Source organism: Gossypium hirsutum, chromosome D03 (genome assembly GCF_007990345.1).
Source record: "Gossypium hirsutum isolate 1008001.06 chromosome D03, Gossypium_hirsutum_v2.1, whole genome shotgun sequence".
Lineage (NCBI taxonomy): Eukaryota > Viridiplantae > Streptophyta > Magnoliopsida > Malvales > Malvaceae > Gossypium > Gossypium hirsutum.
The window spans coordinates 40855930-40879855 of NC_053439.1; the positions used below are offsets into that span (position 1 = coordinate 40855930).

At 32.0% G+C, this 23926-nt stretch overlaps 1 protein-coding gene across 1 annotated transcript; it reads left to right on the forward strand.

Moving 5' to 3' along the window:
- The first annotated feature begins 5573 nt into the window (after nucleotides 1–5573).
- On the forward strand, nucleotides 5574–12454 carry LOC107949736 (DEAD-box ATP-dependent RNA helicase 51). Its single transcript, XM_041090120.1, has 12 exons — nucleotides 5574–6176; nucleotides 6878–7063; nucleotides 7905–8090; nucleotides 8760–8843; nucleotides 9582–9626; nucleotides 9826–9897; nucleotides 9989–10288; nucleotides 10546–10584; nucleotides 10675–10779; nucleotides 11271–11339; nucleotides 11424–11549; nucleotides 12036–12454. Exons 1-12 carry the CDS (start codon nucleotides 5706–5708, stop codon nucleotides 12219–12221), a joined length of 1869 nt encoding a protein of 622 aa, XP_040946054.1. The 5' UTR covers nucleotides 5574–5705; the 3' UTR covers nucleotides 12222–12454.
- Nucleotides 12455–23926: the final 11472 nt, after the last annotated feature.

Sequence of the window (23926 nt, forward strand, 5' to 3'; positions counted from 1 at the left end):
CCTTATAAAAATATTTCCCAGACACTGCCAATCTGCGTACTAGTCGCTTTAAAAATCATATCTTGAGTTTCACAACTCGAAAATCAGTTTCGTGATTTTTCCCGGAAACTAGACTCATATGCCCATCTACATATTTTTTTCTAGAATTTTTGGTCGGGCCAATTAGTACAGTTTATTAGTCAAATTCTCCCATGTTACAGGGATCGACTACCCTGACCTTTGCGCATTACGACTTGGATATCTCCTTGTACAGGGCTCCAATACTGATGCCGTTTGTTTCTATAGAAACTAGACTCAGAGAGGAATCTATCCATATATGGTATGACTCCTAATTATCTCTGGTTAATTTATAATGAATTTCCAAAGTCAGAACAGGGAATCCAGAAACCGTTCTGGCCCTGTCTCACGAGAACCTGAATATCTCTTAACATACTGTCCGTATGATTGTTTTGTTACTTTCCTATGAAAGTAGATTCATCAAGGTTTGTTTACATAATTTATTCACTATTTAATTCCATTCCTACTATTTTAGTGATTTTCCAAATATACATCACTGCTGCTGTCAGCATTTGCCTTTAAGGTAGACTTTACCTATTTCATGGTTTCCATGATTCAACTAGCCCTTTTTGCATAAATAGCACAATTTATGAAAGTGATTAACCATCCCCGTGGCCAATCCTTGTCAAGCATATCCACACCAAATGATTATAACATTATACTCAAACACATATAAGCCATTTTCGCATGGCTATCCAAAATTTATACAAGTCCAAAGGGTCCACGACCCACAACAAACGGGTAGTCCTATACATGCCATTTCGAAGTTCAACCAAAATTGTACCAAAAAGGGGCTTTGATAGTGTGGGCGACTTTGACCTCAAGATCCCGAGTCCGATAGCTGGAGAACCAAATCTATAAAACAGAGGAGCAATGAAACGGAGTAAGCAATTTATGCTTAGTAAGTTTTGAGCAAGGAATTCCAGCACAACAAAAGTATAGCATTCATATAGCTAAACGGATAATTTCATATGCACAAATTTACGATATCGTACTTGCTTCACATTATCAACCCTTATGTACATACACAAAAGATCAACTCAGCCAAAGGCCGGTAGCTGGTTTATCAACTGAGCGAATACTTATTTGTAAGGGCTCAACTAAATTCAAGCACATACGAAACATACCTCAATGTTGGGATGTTTCGAGAGTATTAACTGGAATTTTACAGCAAGTTCATTCATTCCCAAATCACGTACCTTCGGAATTTAACCGGATATAGCTCCTCGTTCAAATGCCTTCGGGACATAGCCCGGTTATAGTAATTCGCACAAATGCCTTCGGGACTTAACCCGGATTTAGTAACTCGCACAAATGCCTTCGGGCTTAGCCCGGAATTAGTATCTCGCACAAATGCCTTCGGGCTTAGCCCGGAATTAGTATCTCGCACAAATGCCTTCGGATCTTAGTCCGGATATTGTCACTTAGCACAAGCCTTCGGGACTTAGCCCGGACAACATTCAAATAACCATGCACATTTAACAATAAATCATGGTCCATTTCGTATTTCATTTTCGTTAGCAAAACTCAAACACAAGACATTTATCATTCTTGCAAATTCGGCTCAATAGCCACACAAAGTGCATGATTTTAATTTGCTCAAAACATGATCTAATCACATCATAATTTAAGCTCTTTTACTCAAGAACTTACCTCGGGTGTTGTCGAACGATTCCGATAGCTATTCGACCACTTTTTCCTTCCCTTTATCGGATTTAGTTCCCCTTTGCTCTTGAGCTTAATTAAACAAATAAATTGATTTAATCATTTGAGCATCGAAAAGAGGAACACAAGGCACTTAGCCCATATTTATACATTAGACATTAAAGTCACATATGTACGGAATCATGAATCAAACTCAACATTTTAGCTAATTTTTTCCCCCTTGGCCGAATATGCATGTCTATTTTGGGGCCGATTTCAACACTTAATACATTCTACAAGTATGGTCACTTGTATTGACTAAACACCCTTTTGTTTTAAGTTCAAAACTTGGCTAATACACACATATACACACTAGTAAAGCATCCTCTCCCTTTCCATCAATTTAACACATGCATTGCTCATTAACATGCAAAAGTTATATTCGGCCTTAGCACACAACTTGCTAGCCGATTCTTCTCCATTTAGCAATCAATGCACATATGTGCTCACTCAAAAATGCTAAAAAGGAGGTTCAAGAATCATCAAGCCACCATCACGTGCATCATTAACAAGCTTCATATTTAGCATGCAATGGCATTAACACAAACTCCACCTAGGCCGAATCTTAACTCATCCTCATGCCTCATCACCACAACATCAAACATCAACCAAGAATGATGCATCCATGGCCGAGTGTCATTTCCATCACATAGTAAGATTTAGACCATGGGCTAGGTAGAACTCAAGCTAACAACTAAAACATGCATGCATCTCATGGAACATCATCAAACATACCTTAGCCTAGCTACATGCATGGCCGAACCTCTTCAACCTTTCTTCTTCCTTCCTCCTTAAAATTTTTGGCCAAGGATGAACCAAAGGATGAGCATTTTTTTTTCTTTGTTTTTTTCTTTCTAGTTTCTGCTAAATGAAGATGAGAAAGGATGAACAAAAATTTTCTCCTTTCTTTTCTTTAGCTCACGGCAATGGGGGGGAACAACTACACACATTTTTTTGTATTCATCATACTCCTTTTCATTATTTTATGCCCATGGCCCTTATTTTATTTTTTTCCTACATACCTCACTAGGCCAACATGTTCCCAACATGTTTCCACCCATAGCATGGCCAACCACTAGCTCAAATTTTGGGTAATTTGACATGCAAACCCATCATTTTCACAACATGCATTAATAGACCATTTTAAATTAGCCTATCATATTTTCACCATGTCTCATATCAATCCCTATTTAATAATTTCTCATGCAATTGGCAAAATTGGAGAATGAAACTTCCACATACTCATGTACACACATAATAAGCATAGAATATGGAAATCAATTATTTTTATGACTCGGTTTTGTGGTCCCGAAACCACTTCCCGACTAGGGTCAATTTTGGGCTGTCACACCCTATTTATTTTATTCGTATGTATATAGTGGTAAAAAAATGTAACAATAGAAAATAAATAAAAACTACAAATAACAACCTTTTGATTCAATTTTTGCTCTCTATATAGCGAAAGTAGTAGCTTTTTTATTTCTGATTTCGAAAATCGGGTTCCCTGTTACAGTGTGTTTATGGCTTTTTTTTATAGCTGAATGAATAAAATAAATCAAGAAACAAATTTTGATTGATTCGATCTGATTTGATTTGATTTTTCTTTCTTTTCTTGTGTTTGCAGGTGCAGATCGTGAAGATTCGGGGCTTGGCTTGGCTTAGTTATGGCGCTGTTGCCTCTTGGAAACCCTAGGATTTCCTGAATCAGTCTTGGGCCTCTGAGCTTTGGGCCCCCTTGCTGTATTTCGGGTTTTGGGCCTTGTGGCCTGTTATTTGCTTTGTAAAAATTAGGCTTTATATTTGATTTTTTTATTTACAAAAAAGGGCGGGTAAAATTTAGGTATTACAGCATTGATAGATTAAGATAATGTTAGCGTATTTTTTTTATTTTATAATAATAATTTGTATATTATAATATTTTTTTGACAAAGATGGTATATTATAATACTTATAATATTTAGATGACGTTTAAGATAATAAAAATAATATAAAAAACTTAAAAATTATGAAATCGGGATGGAGAAAATTTTTAATTACGGAAATAGGTTGTTTGCTACAGTTCGTTTGTGCATATATTTATATGTTTTTAATAAATATATTTAAACTTCAATTGAAAAAATTTGAGTTACGACGAATGATTTTAAATTTTAGTTAAAAATAATATAAAAAACCACCATCTTTCTTCCTTTTTTTTCTTTCTTCTTCTCAACAGAAAAAAAAAATTCAACAAAAAATCAAACACTTCAACATATACATATTTTGCATTGGGGATAGGGTATATATAGCGAGTGGCGTCGCCTGACAACATGACGGCACCAATGAAAAAATATTTTTTTAGAAAAAATTACCGGTGCTGTCTGACAGACCGACGGCAAAAAAAATATTATTATTGTTATTTATCATTGACAAATTATTATTTTTTAAATAAATTTGACCAGTGCCACCTGACAAACTGGTGACACCCATTAAATTTTTTTTTTACTTTTTTTCTTCCGTTGTCTGTAATTTTCATGGGTATTTCGAACAATACATATGAGCGCCGCCTGACACAATGACGATACCAAACGAATTTTTTTCACAAAATGATTATTGGGTAATGATTAGGGGAAGAGGGGGTGGTGTCGTCGGTTGATAAGGTGACATCGACTTCCACTGTAGAAAACGAGTCATTTTTATACATAAATTTTCCTCCAGGTCATTTTTTAAATTAATTAATATTTTAAGGGTTATTTTTATAAAAAAGCCTATGTAATAATTATATTTATAAAAAAATGATATAAATTTTATTGAGATGGTAAAGTATAAATGCTAAAAATTATATTCTCGCATTCAAATCCTACTATGTGTGTATTTTTTTCTATTTTTATATAAAAAAAACGCCTTCAAAATAATATAATTTACTTTGCAAAGCAAAATTGATTTAGTCATTACGCAACTGAATTAATGTCGAGTTAACTTGTGATATTAATTGAGTGAAATATTTAATGCAATCAACTTTCTCTATAATAGCCACCTGCTATAATAACATTTCTCTATAATAGTCAAGTTTTTAGAACAATCGATTTTTTTTTATGTTTTTCTTTAATCCTCTTTAATAACTTTTCACTTATAACAATGACATTTATAGTTACATGTTTTTTTTATTAAATTAGTTCTTTAAAACAACATATGGTCTAAATTTTCAAGTAAAATTATAGTTTTTTTGATACAAACAAGCTTATTAATTATCATTTATTAAATGATAATGCGCGTTAAGAAATATATTAATCATATTTTATTAATTGGAAATAATTCAATAATCTATTAAATTGTCTAATTAAATATTTTATTATGAATTTGGAACATCATAAACTTATAATTGATTATTTGAATTTAGTAACTCATTATAAATTAATTAATTGAACTTGTTAGATTTATTAACTTTATAATTAATCATGTGAAAGAATGTAAAATAAAAGATGCATAGAAGCAATAGTGCATGCACTTATTATACGTATTTTAATTTTGTTGATTTAATTATCTTGTAACATAATTTACACATTATTTATTTGATGAGAATTCACAATATAAATTTTATGATAAAATTATAACGATTATTTCACTATTATATTATTATAGGTGTATAATAACCATCTTTCTAAAATTGACACAATTTGAACAGCTGTTATAAAAAGAATTGACATAGATGAAAAGAGCGATTAGCTGGGCCAGAACATTATAAACCCCAATGTATTTGGGGAGGCCTTTTTGAGCCCAATTTTCACTTCAGCAGACGTTACAAAAATCTCTACCATCAACTCGGTCGACTTAGTCCATATATTATCTGACTACAAACGCGAATAGATTAGGGTTTAAGGATTAAAATCGCAGCAAGCCAAATAAACCCTTGAAGAAGCTAAACCTCCCGAAAATTTTTGGTCAGTGTTATATTGGGTTCATTGGCAATGGCGGTACTGGAAGAGAAAAACCCTAAATCTCCCTCTTTTGAAGATAGCAAGAAGAAAAGGAAGCGAAAGCGGAACAGAGTTAAGAAATCGGAGCCCCAAATCACTGATAACAACACGGATAGAGAAGAGGATGAAGAGAACGAGGAATTTGAACAAGAGAACCACGAGGAAGATGAAACGGAAACGAGGGAAGTTGAAATTGACGAGAAAAAGAAAATGAAGATGAAGAAGAAGAAGAAGAAAAATAAGAATGTGAAGGGTGAAGATGATGAGAAACAAGAAAAGGGAACTGATGACGAAGAAGAAGAAAAACAAACTACTGATGAAGAAGGGAAAAAGGAAGAGATAAAGGAGAAAATGAACAGTGGGGGAAGTGGGATAATGAGCACTGAGTCATTTGAGTCCTTAGGATTGTCTGAGCCAACTTTTAAAGCTATTAAAGAGATGGGTTTTCAGTATATGACTCAGGTATCATTGTTTTCCTCCTATTTTTGTTTTAGTTTAATTATCTTGTCTAATTTTTGCGTTGAATTCGATTGTTTAGTTTTCTACATGTTTGCTTTGTAGTTGATTTCGTTCAAATTGGAGTTCTATGGCATGGGATTGCATAACAAGCCTAGGAATATAATGGAAATTTTATAAAAGGGACAGTTTGAGTATCTGTTATTGTTCTTTGTAGCATTTAACTATTAACCAATGAGTAATGACTAAAAAAAGAAAAAAAGAAAAGAAAAAGGCTTTCATATTATAATGTCTTTTACTATGTTGCGCTTGATTTTTTAACAACCCATGTTAGACACTCATGTACAACCCTTATCGAGACGTGGGTATGGTGATATGGCCCTTCAAGTGCATGAAAAAACTTATGAAAAATGAACATACTGGTCTCGGGCATGTATTTCTATTCGACAATCACACCCTAATAGTGGTAAGATATGGTTTCTGGCATTGGGTGTATGCTAAGTCTCCCTTATATATTATTTACCTGAATGGTAGTCTACCTCTTGTTTTATACGTGGAATATATAAGCTTTTCATTGCTCGTTTGATGGTTTCTGGACTATATATTAAGCTGGTGTTATAACTATAAGATACTACTTTTATTTTCACGTGGTTAATTTATCTAAGATAATTTTCTTAAAATTGATCTTTCCAACTAAAAAAATGCAGATTCAAGCAAGAGCTATTCCACCACTTATGATTGGCAAAGATGTTCTTGGGGCTGCAAGAACGGGTTCTGGGAAAACCCTTGCTTTCTTGGTACCTGCTGTTGAGTTGCTATATAATGTTCGATTCACTTCTCGTAATGGAACAGGTGTTATCGTTATCTGTCCCACAAGAGAGCTTGCCATTCAGGTAAATATTTAAAACTCTTGGTTTTGCTTGTCGCCATCAACTTTTTTTCTTTGGGTTAAATCTTATTTTCTAATCCTGTAAATTCAATGACTTTTCATCAGAGCAATAGTAAGTCTGTCCATGAAATGTAACTTAGTTAAAACATTGCTGAACTATTATGCCACCATTTGCAAAACACCAAGTGTGTTGAGCGAGAGGTTTTATGCATTGAGACTTCAATATTTATATTTGAGTTGAAAATAGTTCCTAAGAAAAAGACGGGAGCCAATCTCTTTTTAGTACTCGTGCAATATGGGGTTATTGCCTATAAGTTGATAACTTGCTTACTTAGCAGATATTATGAGTGAAAAGATTATGGATTTGTAATGGCTGGTTTTATGGTATAAAAATTTGTAGGTTCTAATGGTTTTTAAGGTTCTGCTTTTCTTAATATCTTGAGAGACCATCTGCAACATAATCTTATTATATGTATGAGAATGAAAATATTAAAAAAAGGACTTTTAGTAGATATTATTGGTATGGAGTTATGGACGTTAAGTTGATAAATCACTTATTTGGAAGATGTTTACTGTGAAAAGACTGTATTTTTATTGTCTGGTTTCAAGGTATAAATATTGCTAATTTCTTATTGTCTTGATGGTTCTGCTTTTCTAAATAGCATGATAGTATCTGCAACCCTATCTCATTATATGGGAATAGGAAATACAAGAAAAGGATACGTTTCACTCTTTTGAAGTCAGCAAAATCATTTTTAGTTTGTTTTAGTTTTAACTATTTATCTTGCCTATAATGTTTCAACTATTTCATTTATTATAAGTAATGGAACCTTCAAATGTTTTAGACTCATGCGGTAGCAAAGGATCTTCTTAAATACCACTCTCAGACCCTTGGATTGGTTATTGGTGGTTCAGCTAGAAGAGGAGAAGCAGAGCGGATTGTGAAGGGCGTAAATTTGTTAGTGGCTACACCTGGTCGGCTTCTTGACCATCTTCAAAATACCAAGGGATTCATTTACAAAAATTTGAAGGTAATATCAACATTTCTGAACTTCTATAATATGATTCCTTTTTTTCTGCTAACATGGGTAGTTTGCATATAATTTGATTAAGATTTATAATGTATTTTACATGAACTCAATTTCCTGATTTTAATTTCTTCTTGCGTGGTTGATTAGTATTTTAAGTGTATTATTAACAGTAAGTACACTGAGTCCTTGTATTTTTAGGAAGTCAGTTTTATTACTTAGAATTAAGTTGTCTCTTGTCGCAACAGATAGGTGATGTAACAGGGTTGTGGTATACTTGGTAAACCTACTTGCTTACCATACTACATTTTTATGTATAATGTTCGGACTTTAATGATTTACCTAGTAGAATTTGCTCTGTTGCATATTTTTAAGGATAATTGGATGAGCAAGTGGTAATTATTGTTTTAAATATGAATTCATGCTGCAATTGTTGGAAGAAGAATTAGTTATTTATGGTTTGATTATGGTAGCTGGTGCTCTCTAATCAATGTTTATGGTATAGGTTGAGTTTGTTTCTAGTGAATTTTTATTTAACGCTTAAACCAGTTTGAAAATGCATTAGCTTTCAGCTGCTTCATGCAGATAACTTGAGAGCTTTTGCTCCCTAACGCTTTTAAATCAGTTTCAGACTTGTAATTTAATTCTTTTGAGATAATTCTGTATTTGCAGTGTCTCATGATTGATGAAGCTGACCGGATATTGGAAGCGAATTTTGAGGAAGAAATGAAACAAATTATCAAGTATCTTCCTAAGGTGAGTCTCTTAGCCATTTGTATTATTGATTATGGTTATAAGGAATTCATAACTTTTCATTATGTCAATTAATTCATCTCAAGGATTTTTGAAAATAAATTGATTCAAAACCAAAATAGTGATAGTAACTGTTGGTAAGCTTTTGAATGTTAAAAAATACTTTGTGAAGTTGTACATGACTGGGATTAAGAAGCTTAGCTTTCTGAAGAGCTACATTGTGTTCCTCGGCTTTTCTTGAAAATGAAGTGAAGGATAACCTAAATAATTATTGTATTGTTCTTTAATAATGGAATGGATGAGGTAATTGATGTAGAGTTCTTTAATAATTGAATGGCAAGGGTGTGCTAATACACTTTAAGTTGAACCACTGAATATATATTGCAAAAGAGTACTGTATATCTGGAGTAGCAGGCTTTGCTTTTCTGAAAATCATTATTAAGCTCAGTAGCATATATATATGTATGGCTGTAATTGCAAACAGTAGAAATAAATGGTTCTGAAAATGTCAGTAGCCCAATAAACTATATTGCGTTTCTCTACTCCTTAATGGTGGCAAATGATGACAGGAGATTGCTGATTACAACTTTAGACCGATATCAATTTCCTTGCTTGAATGTATCTTGATTTCTTCTCCCTGTAGGAGTTTATGTTTGTGTTTCTATTTGCAGTCACAATGAGTCTTAGATTTGGTAATTTCTGTGGTGTTTAAAGCTTACTAAATTCCTATTTGATGTGCAGGAAAATAGGCAAACTGCTCTATTTTCGGCTACCCAGACTAAGAAGGTTTGTCCTTAACTCATGGTTTTTTTTCTTTACCATTTCCCCTTAATATTTATTGGTAAATGCATGTATTCTAGCTTTCTTCAGAAAGTTGCTTGGCAAGATTATTGTCGTATGTGGAAAATTCCCAACTGCCTTTTCTTTTTGGAGTAAATTCTGGGCTTATTCATGTGACCATTTTGACGTTTCCCTAAATTTGCAGGTTGAGGACCTTGCTCGGTTGTCATTTCAGACAACTCCTATTTATATTGATGTAGATGATGGGCGAAAGAAGGTAGGCATATTATGAATTTGATCTATAGATACACTTTCAAGCACACTAATCACTTATCCTTTGACTTAACTAGAAGCTCTCATCATTGTAGGTCACCAATGAAGGGCTGCAGCAAGGCTATTGTGTTGTGCATAGTTCGAAGAGATTTATCCTTTTGTATTCATTTTTGAAGAGGAACCTTTCGAAGAAAGTGATGGTCTTTTTCTCTTCATGCAACTCAGTCAAGTTTCATGCTGAGCTTCTTAGATATATTCATGTGGATTGCCTTGATATCCATGGAAAGCAGAAGCAGCAAAAGCGAACCACTACCTTCTTCGACTTTTGTAAAGCAGAAAAGGGCATTTTGCTCTGCACTGATGTTGCGGCCCGTGGACTTGATATTCCTGCTGTGGTATATTTTTAGTTTTAATTGGGTTGTCTATGGTACCAAACTACGTTATTTGTGTCTTTCTGCTTGTTGTTGGAACAGTAATACCTTAATCTTGGTATATTTGTGATCTAAACATAACTGACTATCGGTTCCTCTCCCCCCCCACCCAATCTCCTTTTCATGGTTGTATATAGGTTTATGTCAAGTAATTAAATCTGTTTAAACTCGAGGAAGAATTATTTTGACCGAAATATTTTCTTTTGTACTCTCTTGTGTAGGATTGGATTGTGCAGTATGATCCTCCTGATGAACCCAAGGTGTGTTATTTATATAAACTTGCTATTCTTCTATCTTACTGTTTTTCTGTCCCTGGTGAGTAAAATATGGCTTTGGAATGTTGCTTGCAGGAATATATTCATAGGGTTGGTCGAACTGCCCGTGGAGAAGGTGCAAAAGGAAATGCGCTTCTTTTCCTGATCCCAGAGGAACTGCAGTTTCTACGCTATTTAAAGGTGCATTATTTCTTCCAAAAAACTTTTTCTTTTAAGAGAAAAAATGGGGGAGGGGAATGAGGCTATGTTGATCCGACTTTTATTTTCATGAAGTCTCGTGTTAGGCACCTATGTCCAACCCATTTCTGGACATGAGTTGGGGATAATACCCTCCAAGGACACTTCAAATACATGGAAAAACTTCATAAAAGATTGAATATACCTGTAGCAACACATACCTGTATTAGAACTTGTACCAAATCCGAGTGACATAGGAGTAATAAGGATTAAAGATTGTTGCCATTAAGAAACTTCGAGCTACCAAATTTCTAGCTTCTCAGATGGGAGAAATAACCTGTACTTCTGGCACATGTTTGAAAGAATGTTAATAGGACTTGAATGCTTTTGCAAGGAGTTGGAGTACGAAAATCTAGACTGCAAGAAATTGTTGGTTAGCAGTCAGTTGAACTGATTATAATTTGTTTCTTCTTTCTTTACATTTCTAATGACAGGCTGCCAAAGTTCCAGTTCAGGAATACGAGTTTGATGAGAAAAAGCTGGCGAATGTGCAGTCTCATCTGGTAGCCTTTTTACTTTGTTCCATATAAGTTTTTTGAACTGATGAAGTTTGGAGGAGCTTAGAGCATTTACATGGAATGATGCAGGAAAAATTGGTGGCAAACAACTATTATCTAAACAAGTCGGCTAAGGATGCGTATCGATCCTACATTTTAGCATACAATTCACACTCTATGAAAGATATCTTCAACGTGCACCGCCTTGATCTGCAGGTACAATCTTTCTTCCATCTTACTAAAATGGAATCTCTACTCTTTGCATGTCTGTGGAATTTGTTGGAATCTAAATTGTCTATTAACCAGTGATAGAATATAAAAACAATGCAATTTCTATTAGACATGAAATTTTGTACATAACCACGAGTATTAAGCTGACCAACAAGAAACGGGAAATTGTATTCTTTGCATGTCTGGAATTTGTTGGAATCTAAGTTTTCTATTAACCAGGGTGATAGAATATAAAAACACTGCAATTTCTATTAGACATGAAATTTTGTTCATAACCACGAGTATTAAGCTGACCAACAAGAAATGGGAAATTGTATTCTTTGCATGTCTGGAATTTGTTGGAATCTAAGTTTTCTATTAACCAGTGATAGAATATAAAAACAGTGCAATTTCTATTAGACACGGAATTTTGTACATAACCACGAGTATTAAGCTGACCAACAAGAAACGGTAAATTGTGTTTTTGAGCAGGCTGTTGCTGGATCCTTCTGTTTTTCATGCCCTCCAAAGGTTAATCTGAACATAGACAGTAATGCATCCAAATTTCGAAAGAAAATGCGTAAAGTTGAAGGTGGAGCACGGAACAATTTCAGTGAAAGCAATCCTTACGGGAGGCAGAGAAGTGAAGACGATAATCGGCAATTTGTAAGGTATTAGCTAAGGTATGATTGGAAGGCGCCATATATAGGTTAGTAGCAGAAGCTGTGTTAATGAAAATCCAATTCATGGGCCTGCAACAATTTTGAATCTGTACCATTTTAGTTGTTGAAATATAGTGTTGACCAGCTCAGAATTAAGATATACGCTTTATTGGGTTTCCGAGAGTCTTTGTAAGTTGAACATGAATGTTAAAGATTCTTGGTTTTAAAATGGATCTTTGTTTACTTGAATTGTTGTATGCATGTTGTTCGCATGGCAAAGCTTGTAATAAATTAAAGTCTGAATTTTGGTTGGAGAACTTGTTTATTCTTTTTAATTCAGATTGGTTAAATCCGGTTTAAAAAAAGATTTTTTTAAATATCTTTAAATAAGTTTCAAGTGTTGAGCCTTTTATCATCAAAACAGTATACTTGCAATCCAACAAGAGTGCCTAGTTGTATACTTTTTCCTGCTTGGAGATTTGCCATTTTCCCATCTATAACATGGAAGCAAACAAGATGCTTGCAGGAATTTCTCAGCCAAAACAATTTGATCTCCACCACCACCATCATCATCATCATCATCATCATCATTTATTTTCACTATGAAACCATGGCATGATTTCTCACACGTCCTCAAACATAATTTTATGTTTTTTAAAGATTATGTAAGAGCATTCATCTTGTTCTTGAGATATAAAGCTTGGCTGTTCTCACTTTCTAATACCTGTTATTAGACTTGACAATGTTAGATGTCGTCATATTAAATTGATATAAACATAAAAGATGTTGAACACCAGTCATGGTGACCATAAACCTGAAATGATCCTCATGGCTAAACCAAAATTACTGGAATAAACCCCAAGTTGAACTCAAGTCATAAAATGTGAATTAGAGAAAGAAGAGTTAAAGAAGACCAACCAAGTTTTGACATTTACTGTGTAATGAATGCATATTAAAATAGCTGTAGTTCTAAGAACAAATATACAAGTACAAACTAAAAATCATGCCTGAAACAATATTTAAATGAACTTCGAGCAAACTGGTGACACTGTGAAAAGTGGTTTGTGATATACTTTTAGTAGCAATCAAATTATACACGAGAGGAACGCAGTGAAGCCTTTTCTCATGTCCTCTGTAACATATATACTATGGTCCAAGCTCAACAGGCCGAAGGAATTGTTAAAGAATCTTTTCGAATGCTGTTTACAGTGTCTTCTCCAAATGAACCACATTATTACGCAATAAGTGATGCCCCTATCCTACAGGCCATAACATGCTTTGGAGGCAGGAATAAATACTTGAATGTTACTTGCAGTGGGAAGAGAGGTACAACCCCGACTCCGGGCACCATTCTCCTTATTCGGAAAGTAGCATTTAAGCCTGCATTCCGTCTAGCTATAACAATGCCTTTTACTGTGCTTGTTTTCAGGTACTTCCTGCTCAAAACCAAAAGTAAACCAATTAATTTGATCGGCTCAAAACCATGTAACAATCAAGAATAACAACCCTGTAGAAACATGTCATACCACACTGAGTTGCACAATGTAGTCAGGTTTTATGTTAGGTATCTATTGGACAAAAAAATGTTAGCGAACAAAATATATAAACCCATCTCACACTTGGTATATAACCAATGTGGGATCTAAGATTTTTTTTTCCTCAACAAATATCTCCTAGTAACTTACTTTGAGCATCAATTTCTCATTTATCACTCAACCATTTTGAGCATATGATATACCGTTGTAAAGTTCTCATGGAGTAGAATATGAAACCATAATTTTATGATTCAACTCTCCACCTTTACCTATTGAAAATGTGCCTCAAAGTTCTCATAAAAATGTAAATTTTCCAACAATCCCCCACATGAATGAAAATTGATAGTTTTATCGAAAAACATGACTCGATATGGTGATAGAATCTACGATCGATAGTTGCATAGGATAGGTAGGTATCCACCCTTGAACCTTCCCTTGTGAAAGTATATTTACTTTACTAGCTGACCAATAGATGTGATGTCCTTGAATTATTTTGCCTTTTGTGTAAACGATGATATACCTCACACAACTGCCTCCCTAGCAAGGTTTTAGTTCTCATGGGTATGTTCATATAGCCGTGAACATCTCTTGGTTCTGCAAGAGTTTGAGAGAACTATGCCCTAATAATCTCCTTGAAGCGGCCCTACTTCACTCTCACATAGGTGGCTTATGTTGTTCGGCTCACCGAAACACACAATGGTCATTAAAAGCATTGCTTAACCTATCCCATTTTTAGTCACTGTTTACATTATGGGAACGGACTTGGGATAAGTATCCCTACAGTGACCTCACAAGGTCTATGCAATTAGGTTGTCCCTTTGAATCTAGATCTTGGGATCTCTAGTCAACTAGATAGGATTTTTCTTCACATAGCGCCTTTTATTTTCATGGGCTTTAGTCACATTCCTTTCAATGTTTTAACAACATGATCTTAATTTAAACCTTTAGTTAGCGAATTTGCAATGTTATCTTTTGATTTTCCAAAATCAATAGAGATAACTCTGTTTGAGATTAGTTGTTTAACGATATTGTGTTGACGACACATATGTCTCAACTTACCATTATATGTTACGCTAGCAAGACACCTTCTACACTTTCAAGAGGTTGTAGGATGGTTTTTATACCTTTCCATAACTCATGTGGTGTCTAGTCCCTTTTCTTGTGGGGTACATTATTTAAAAGGTAATTAACTCATAGAAACGCTCCCCCCACATTTTCTGTGATAACCTAGAGCTTTTTAGCAGTACGTTCATCTTTCCCTTTAGAGTCTGATTTTTCTGCTCGACTACAATATTTGAGGAAAATATGGTGGTGTTATTAAGTTGTGTTCAGTATTCAAATGATTCAACATATCCACCACCATGATCACTTAATCTTTCTATTAAGTTGATTTTTCCACTTCTTGTTTATAGAGAATAAAATTCTCTATAGATTCGTTTTTGCTCTTAAGAAAATATACGTAGCAATGAAGGTAATAAAAACTATTTATTTCTTCTTCTTGTTTAAACAAGCTTTACAAGCATTGCTATGTATTAGATTTGGCATTTGTTAATTTTGCTTCAACACATGTTTCACATTTATAATTATAATTATTGTGAAACGAATGAATGTTCTCTAAGTTAATTAATGTACGTAAAGTATCATAATTAACATGTCCGAACCTACTATTCCATTAATTAAATGACTTAAGCATATAAACAAAAAAAGAAGCAACATTCTTATTCATAGTTTTGCTTTTACAGAGATAACATTTAGTTTAATACATATCCCCTTTCCATAAACATTTCTCCTTTAGAAAGAACATTCGTTTTCATAGTTATTGCATATGTTAGGCACATAAGTCCATATCGGACACTTCTTTGGAAATTTCTTCCACAGCATAAGGCCTCGTTAGCTCTAACTTTCTTTGGGATCCTATAGTCGGATGACTTGTGCGCCATATTGTTGCAATTTAAGCATTTTCCTTGAAATTTTTACTTCTTGGAAACACCACCTTTTGGTCCCAGTTTAGATCCACTCTGCGGTTGTTTTCCCTTCTTGAAGTCTTTCTTGACTTCTATGACGTTTGCCCTAGCAACATTGTCATTTGCTGCTTTGTTGAGCCTCTTTTCCGTACCTCTATTGTCTTCTTCAATCCGAAGTCTAACAATTAAATCTTCCACTGACATTTCCTTTCTTTTGTGCTTTAGGTAATTCTTGAAGTCATTCCAAATAGGAGGCAACTTCTCAATAATGGTTGCCATTTGGAAGGATTCACTTATCATTATCCCTTCAGCACGAATTCTGTGAATTTGAAGTTCCTACACTTGATTCACAACTAATTTAGAATCAATCATTACAAATTCAAGAATTTGACAACTAAAAACTTTTTAGTTCCAACATCTTTTGCTTTGTATTTATGGTCCAAAGATGTCCATAATTCCTTAGTTGTTTTCTTAAATCTATACACTTCGTATAGTGCATTTGACAATCCATTCAAGATATAGTTTCGACATAGGAAATCAGAATGTTTCTAAGCTTCAACAACAGTGAAAGCGGTAACTTTATCTACGTCGCCTTCTTTAAGAGTAGGAATGCCATCTTTCAAAAATTTGGCCAAGTTCAAAATGGTCAAATAAAACAACATTTTCTGTTGCCAAGTCTTCAAATTCTATCCCGAGAATTTTGCAGGTTTCTCGTTGTGGCTTACAGCAGCTGCCACTAGCAATACTGAGTTTTGAATCGAAGATTGCGTTTGAACCAAAGCTTCAGATTACGAATTGATTGAATTGGTGGGAGTCTCCATTTTTCTGTTAAGAAATAAAATTAGAATTAGAAAATTTATCAACTTTTGTTAGATGACAGAAATCTAATAAAACCCGAAACAAAAGTTTATATGGTCTAATAAAAAATACAATAAAACAATACACTAGGTAGGTAACCCTAAAAGAGAGGTGGTGCACTTGACACGCTTAAATACCAAGTCTTTCAAAGAACCAATCCTAGACATGCATTCTCATATTGTCTTTTTAATTCACCGTGGATAAATTTCTTTTAATTCAATTTAAAGCCATAATTAAGGCCACCATAAAAAGGAAATTTTCTCTTTGATTTGTTAAACGACAGAATAAAAATTATGAAACAAAATCAAAAACAATTTTGTTGAACGATAGGATTAAATCCCGAAATAAAATTATATCAAAATAAAATCTATTAAACGGCGGAAATAAATCCCGAAACATAATTATTTGATTACATCTTTATTTGAAAACAAAATAAAATCAAATAAAATCTTGTTAAATGGCGTGAATAAATCCCAGAACATATTTTATTTAATTTAATTCTAATTTAGAAACAAAACAAAATCAAATAAAATCTTGTTAAACTACGAGAATAAATCCCGAAACAAAATTTTATTTAATTTTAATTTCTCATTTTTGGAAATAAAATAAAAATTTGGAATAAAATCGTTGAACGGAGGGAATCAATCCCGAAATAAATTTTATTTACCTTTAATTTCCAGTTTGGAAATAAAATAAAAAATAGAATAAAATCGTTGAACGGAGGGAATCAATCCCGAAATAGATTTTATTTACCTTTAATCTCCCGTTTAGAAATAAATAAAATAGAGGAAAAAAATCTGTTGAACGGCAGAAAAAATCTCGAAACAGATTTATTTAATTAAAAAAAATATTTTTGGAAAAAAAATATTTTTCACCTTGGTGTCTTGTTTGTCTCAGATTAAAGAATTGTAAAAATAATAAAGTTTATCTTAAGATTGTTGGAAAAAAACACGTTAGTGAACAAAATATATAAATATAAATAAGTATTTATATAAAATATAGATAAAACAATTTGTATTTAATTTGTCAAATATGAAAATCAAACAAAACTGTAACAAAAGTTAAAATAAAAAGGAAGAATAAAAATTTTACGAAACGTTGAGGCCTGTGTAACACAATTTCCTTAAGACAGATTCGGCCGCTCCTACAGTACTTGAAGAAACGTTGATCGAATGTCTCCTAGGATACAACAACAAAAAGATCAAAGCAGTAGCACCTCTGTAGCGATCAACGAATGAACGTTGTATTTTTCTATCACCGGAACGTTTGAAAAAATTCGGAGAAGAAAATAAGAGTTCTGAGAGCAATAGAAAATCGATGTGAGAGAGTGAAAAATTGAGTAAAAAATTATGAAGAACTCTTAGCCTTTTATAGGCATTCAAAGTGAAGGAATTTATGAATTATAAATTAAACTTTAATTTTTAAATTAAATCGTTGAATATTAATATGCCACATATTCAAAATCAACAGAAATCGAATAAAAAAGTTACTAATTGGATTTTAATTTTTAAATCGTTCATAGGCTAAATTCTTGAAATTAAAATCAAAAGATTAAAATTTGAAAGTTTAAATAGTACATTGACATGATACATAATTAAATCGAAAAGAAAGAAAGAAAAAAGAAGAAGAAAAGAGATAAAAAATGGTAAATTTGTGTTCATTTTTTCTAAATATTATATATTTATTGTTGTAAATTTATGTGACGAGAAATTTTTTATTTTCTTGTTAAATAATGTATTTAAAGTGATTGGTTTGGATGTTGACTCATGGATTGATTTAAGATTGATATATGATAAAATATTTAAAATAAAAAAAATACTTGTTTAGTTTGAATTTAATATTTAAATGATTTTTTTGTTCGTACATTTACTTTTAAGTTAAATTTGTTGGACAAAACACGTTAGCGAACAAAATATATAAATATAAAGAAACAAATATTTATATATATAAAATAAAATACAAATTGAACAATTTATATTTAAATTTTCAAATACGAAAACCAATAAATACCATAACAAAAACCAGAAATCGAAAAGAAGAATAGAGATTTACTAAATGTTGAGGTCTGTTTAACACAATTTCCTTAAAGACAGATTTGACCGCTCCTATGGTATTTGGAAAAACGTTGGTCGACTATCTCCAAAGATACAACAACACGATGAAAATTTTTTGAAGAAATCTTAGCCTTTTATATATATTTGCTGAGAAAAAATAAATTTCGTGTTGGGATAAAATATTCATTAACCCAAACACTTCATGTCATCTACAACGTGAAAGTGAACCCCACAACCCCAACAAGTTTGAACTTACAGCCCCCGTGCACAAAGTAGTGTTTCAAGCTTAGCCATTCAATAACTTTTTAAGTGGATTCTCATATATATTCGCATATCACATTTGGTCTTTAACTAATGTGGGATTTAAGCTTTTCATTTTCTTAACAAATATTCTTAAGTAGCTTACTTTGAACATCAATTTCTTATTCATCACTCAACCATTTTGAGCACATGATATACTGTTGTAAAAGTCTCATGGAGTAGAATATAAAACCATAATTTTATAATTCAACTCTCCATATTTACCAATTGAGTATATGTCTCAAAGTTATCAAAAATTATAATTTTTCCAATAAATTTAAATCCATATTTGATTTGCTTGCAATTTTTTTGAATTATTATCTTAAACCACCATTTAATGTTATAAAATCTTAAAAAATAAAATTTAAATAATGTATCTAGTGGAGTTTTTTTAAAAAATGTATTTAATGGAGTTAAAGTATACGTTTACTCGTGGGACTTTAGTATTTGTTCACTACTCGAAAAATAAGTGTTTTAAAATTTAAAATAATTAATTTTTATAAATATTATAAATTTAATTTTAACCATAACAAAATATAATATTATTAACAGTTATGCAACTTTTTAAAAATAAAATAGTTCTTTTGTAGGTTTATTTAATTTCAAATTCAATCTCTTGGAGAAAATTTTTCTTATAATTTTACTTTTAATTATATATTTAAAATGTTTGTCTCAAATTTGACTAGATATAATATACTTAACTAATCCTAAACTCTTATTATAACTAAATTTAATTTTTATAATTAAAAATTATAGGCTAAACTATTAAAATAGTCACTTTTGTTTACCTCATGCTATATTTTAGTCACTTATGTTTGAAATGTTACGTTTTAATCACTTAGGTTATCGTGCTGTAACATTTTAGTCATTGAGTTGTTAATTGCCGTTAACAGTATAACGATAAACTCACGTGATACATTAAATAATCATTTTAAACGAAAATTTTAGGTTAAATTATACAATTGGTCCCTATATATTTTTTTGTTTTGAGCAATTTAAATTTTCTTTTATGTTTTTTAACTTTCTTTTCCTTTCTCTTATGCTTCTCCCTCTATTTTCTCCCCTTCTCCATTTATTTTAACATAGTTTTTCTATGTTTTTCATTTGTTAAAACTAGTCCCTTCTCCCTTCTCTGTTACACTGTTAACGATAATTAGCAACTCAGTGACTAAAATGTTACAACACGATAACGTAAGTGACTAAAACGTAACATTTTAAACATAAGTGACTAAAATGTAACCTGAGGCAAACAAAATTGACTATTTTGGTAGTTTACCCAAAATCATAATATATTAATATTATTAGTCCTTAAAGATTAAGTAGTTACTTTTTGTTAATTTAAATAAATTATTTAATCAAATAAATTATTGAAAAAAAATATAAATCCCTAGTCTTCAGGCAAGTTATGAGACCAATGACTTTAGCAGTGACCACTGCACTTTCTACTACGCAAGTTCTATAATTTGCCTTATTTGTTGTGTACTTGGCCAAAATATCTTAATTTTTTTGAGGATTTTATGCAAATAATATTGTGTTTATTATTAAAGAAGAGAATGAATCAAGCAAGGGTATTTTTCAAAGCTTTTTAAGTTTGACCAAAATATGGGCTGACTTTATGAAGATTTATCTAAATCTTTTGTATTTTTATATACAGGGTAATTGATTTAAAGAAATTTTAGTAGATCGTGATGGATTGAAGTTTGCTTAGGTTAATTGGATTCGTGCTCTAAATATGGAAAGCTTGTTCAACCTTGATAAATGTTTTATTGTTGAAGCAAGTTTGTGAGTAGTAACTCACGCAGTGTTAGCAGTAGTGGCCATTGTGGTTAGCACTACAACAGACAACCTAATTTGTAATATTTGGAGTTGAAAATCTTCTAGAAGAAAATTCTTGGATTGAGAATCTTGTTGATATTGTGGTAGTATTTCAACCCATCTATGAAGACGATCCATTTGAAGCGACATATCTTGATGATTGGATCATATTAAATCAAGCAATCAGATTGGACCAAATTGGATTAGATTGGATCGAATTGAAGCAAGGATATTGGTTTGATATTACATTGAGGACTTATCTCCAAATGATTCTACTTTATCTTGGAATTTAATAGAATATTGTGTATGCTATTTTAGCTATTGTATAGTAAGGGAATTGATTATAATCAATCTAGTATGTTAGTAAGTCTCAAATTCCTATATATTTGGAGAGACTTGTATAGGTTTTGTATTGAGTGCATTAGCACTTATTTGTTCATTGAGAAACTTGTAATTGAGAGCGTAAACAAGTTTATTGCTTGGTTTACAACGTAAGTTTTCAGGGGGAGAACTTAGAGGTGAGTGATCTAGATCTTTAGGTACAAAAGTGAGGTTACTATTTTGAGTTGAGATAAGACTTAAATCAATTGTTGTATTGGGATTGAGATTAAAGATAGTTGATTTACTCACTGAGCTAGGCTCCACTAACATAGAGAAACTGAATTGCATAAACAATTTGTTGCATTCTTGTTTTCTTTGTTCTTATCGCAATGCCATCTTTATAGGCCACTTTTATTATCACTAATTATTTTCTTTGCAAGTTTCAACTGTAGGTTCCAACGCCCTATGTAAGTAAGGGAGTTAAAGATAGTATCATATTATTACAAGCTACAAATACAATAAAAAAATTAAAATGGGACATAAATGATACTAATATGGTATTAATAAAACAATAATATATAAATATTCATAATATCTATAAAATACTATTGAGGGGAGATCAACTCCATTGCGAGAAGTTTGCGATGTGTGATTCTTTGGGAGTTGGTAGACCCTTTAACGAGTCGATATTAATCTCGATGGGAGGTTTTGTCTTTCGACTTTATTGAAGACTTAGATACCTAAAGAGACAACTAGTTCACAAAGAAGAAGTGTCTCATCAAATGCTTGATAAGACGAACCATACTCATGTGGTAGCATTCTCATGCAATAATAATGCCCTATATGCTATAGTATATAGATTCGCGTCCAATCATGCGCAACACATATGGTTTACCTCATTAGAAACTCGAGCTCTCATTTTATATACCGGTCACTTCTTCAAACATTTGAGCAAAAAAATTAACTTCCCCTCAACAAATAAAATATTTTAAATATTATTCTAACATAATTAATCCATAATTATAATAAAAATGCCACTTAATTAATTATGAGTGCAATAATAAGTAACTTACATTACTTAAACTAGAAATGTTATCACGTGCATATGCGTGTCGAAACCACAAATTTAGAACACAAATTTCTATTTAAAAAATAACATGCAATAAATAATGAAACGTATGGTTAGACACTAATTAATAATAACACATGAAATATGTACTCTATTAAAATGAAAAAAAATTAGATTAAATTGTTGATCATGGTGTTGTCATCAATCTTGAGTTGGTGTAAAGTTAACTTGTGACACCAACTCAATCAAATACATTATTAATAAAGTGTGCATAATAAAATAAGTATAAAAATATCAAAATGAAGTTTTAGTTGATTGAAAAATTAAAGGTTTTATTAATGCAATAGATATGGGTTCAAATTTCATCATATGCATATATTTATATATATTTTTAAAGTGAAAAGACTTAAATACACTCAAATAACATTACTTATTTTAATTACGGAAGGACATGTTGGAAAAATTCTGGTTTAAAAATGGTTTTCTATAACAACGAAAAATTAAAATTTTGGAGACCGAGCCGTGTCATGAATTTTCTTATGATGCGCAAGTGTACACAATCACTAGCAAGTAATATAGTAGTAAATACTAGAATTATCGTTTCCATAGGGACTAATTTTAAAACATAAATTAAAAAAATTAAAAAATGACAATTTGGAAAGTAAATGGAAAGTAAATAAAAATATGATTGGATTCAAAGAAATATGCAAAGCAAATTAAAAACAGTAACACAAATTAATAGAAATTAATTGAAGAGCCAAAATAATTATTTCCCCCTAATATGCAATTATTGGTAGCGATGCTACGACAATGCTGCGGCATTAAGACATTTTGTTGATCCGGAATTGACAGTTTATAGGCTTCTCTTGAAGTCCCTGTGCTCAATCCTATAACTAATTTAACATATTTCTATGCCAAATTAATGTCAAGAATACAATTGCAAGCACCATTCCTACAGGATTATGCACGGTAACAATATATGTCTGTATCATTACACACTTAAAATAAAAAAATTAAACATGCACCATTCAAGTTTTATGTCCATTAATCACAACTTTTTCAGAATTAACAATTAAGTAAATTATCCACGAATGTTGATCGAGCAATAGCAAGTATTAAACATGAATAACACTTGAATGAATAAACCTCATATTGCAACAATTATTCTTATCAAAGTCTCAATAATCCCATATTGGGGTTTCATAATTATCCTAGCTAACAAACGCTTAGCCCATAATCATCAAATGAAAAAAAATCAAACACAACTCAACCATGGTTCAAAATAGCAAAAGAAAAGAAACAAAAGGCAAAGCGTCCTTCTCTTTTTCTTCATCTTCGGATCTTTTTCTTCCTAGACTTGCTTTCTATAAAAAAGTGATGTTCTTTTCTTTTTGCACCCGATGACTCCCCCTCTATGTTCTCAAAGTGTGATATTTATATCCTCAAAAAGATTGTAGATTAGATCAACTCCCTTTCCTATTCTTTTTTTTATCCTTTTGGGAGTGTTTGAACCTTTACATTTTCGCATGGCTTATTCTTTTTGATTCTTAATGATTATCCGCACTTGTTTAAGAGATGTGTTAAACCTAGGGGTGAGCAAAACTCGATTCGACTCGAAAAAATCGAAAAAAAATTCGAATTTCGAGTTAAACGAATCGAGTTATTCGAGTTAATCGAGTTATTTGAATCAACTCGAATTTTTTTTTTAGAATTTCGAGTTCGAATCGAGTTGAGTTTTCGAATTCAAATAACTCGAATAATTCAAATAATTCGAATATCAAACTATAATATTTTACATTTTTACC

Coding starts and splice junctions, on each gene's coding strand:
- LOC107949736 (XM_041090120.1), top strand. CDS start 5,706: ATGGCGGTACTGGAAGAGAAAAACCCTAAATCTCCCTCTTTTGAAGAT. Junction 7,064..7,904: donor CAAGAGAGCTTGCCATTCAG/GTAAATATTTAA, acceptor CAAATGTTTTAG/ACTCATGCGGTAGCAAAGGA. Junction 10,585..10,674: donor ATCCTCCTGATGAACCCAAG/GTGTGTTATTTA, acceptor TGTTGCTTGCAG/GAATATATTCATAGGGTTGG.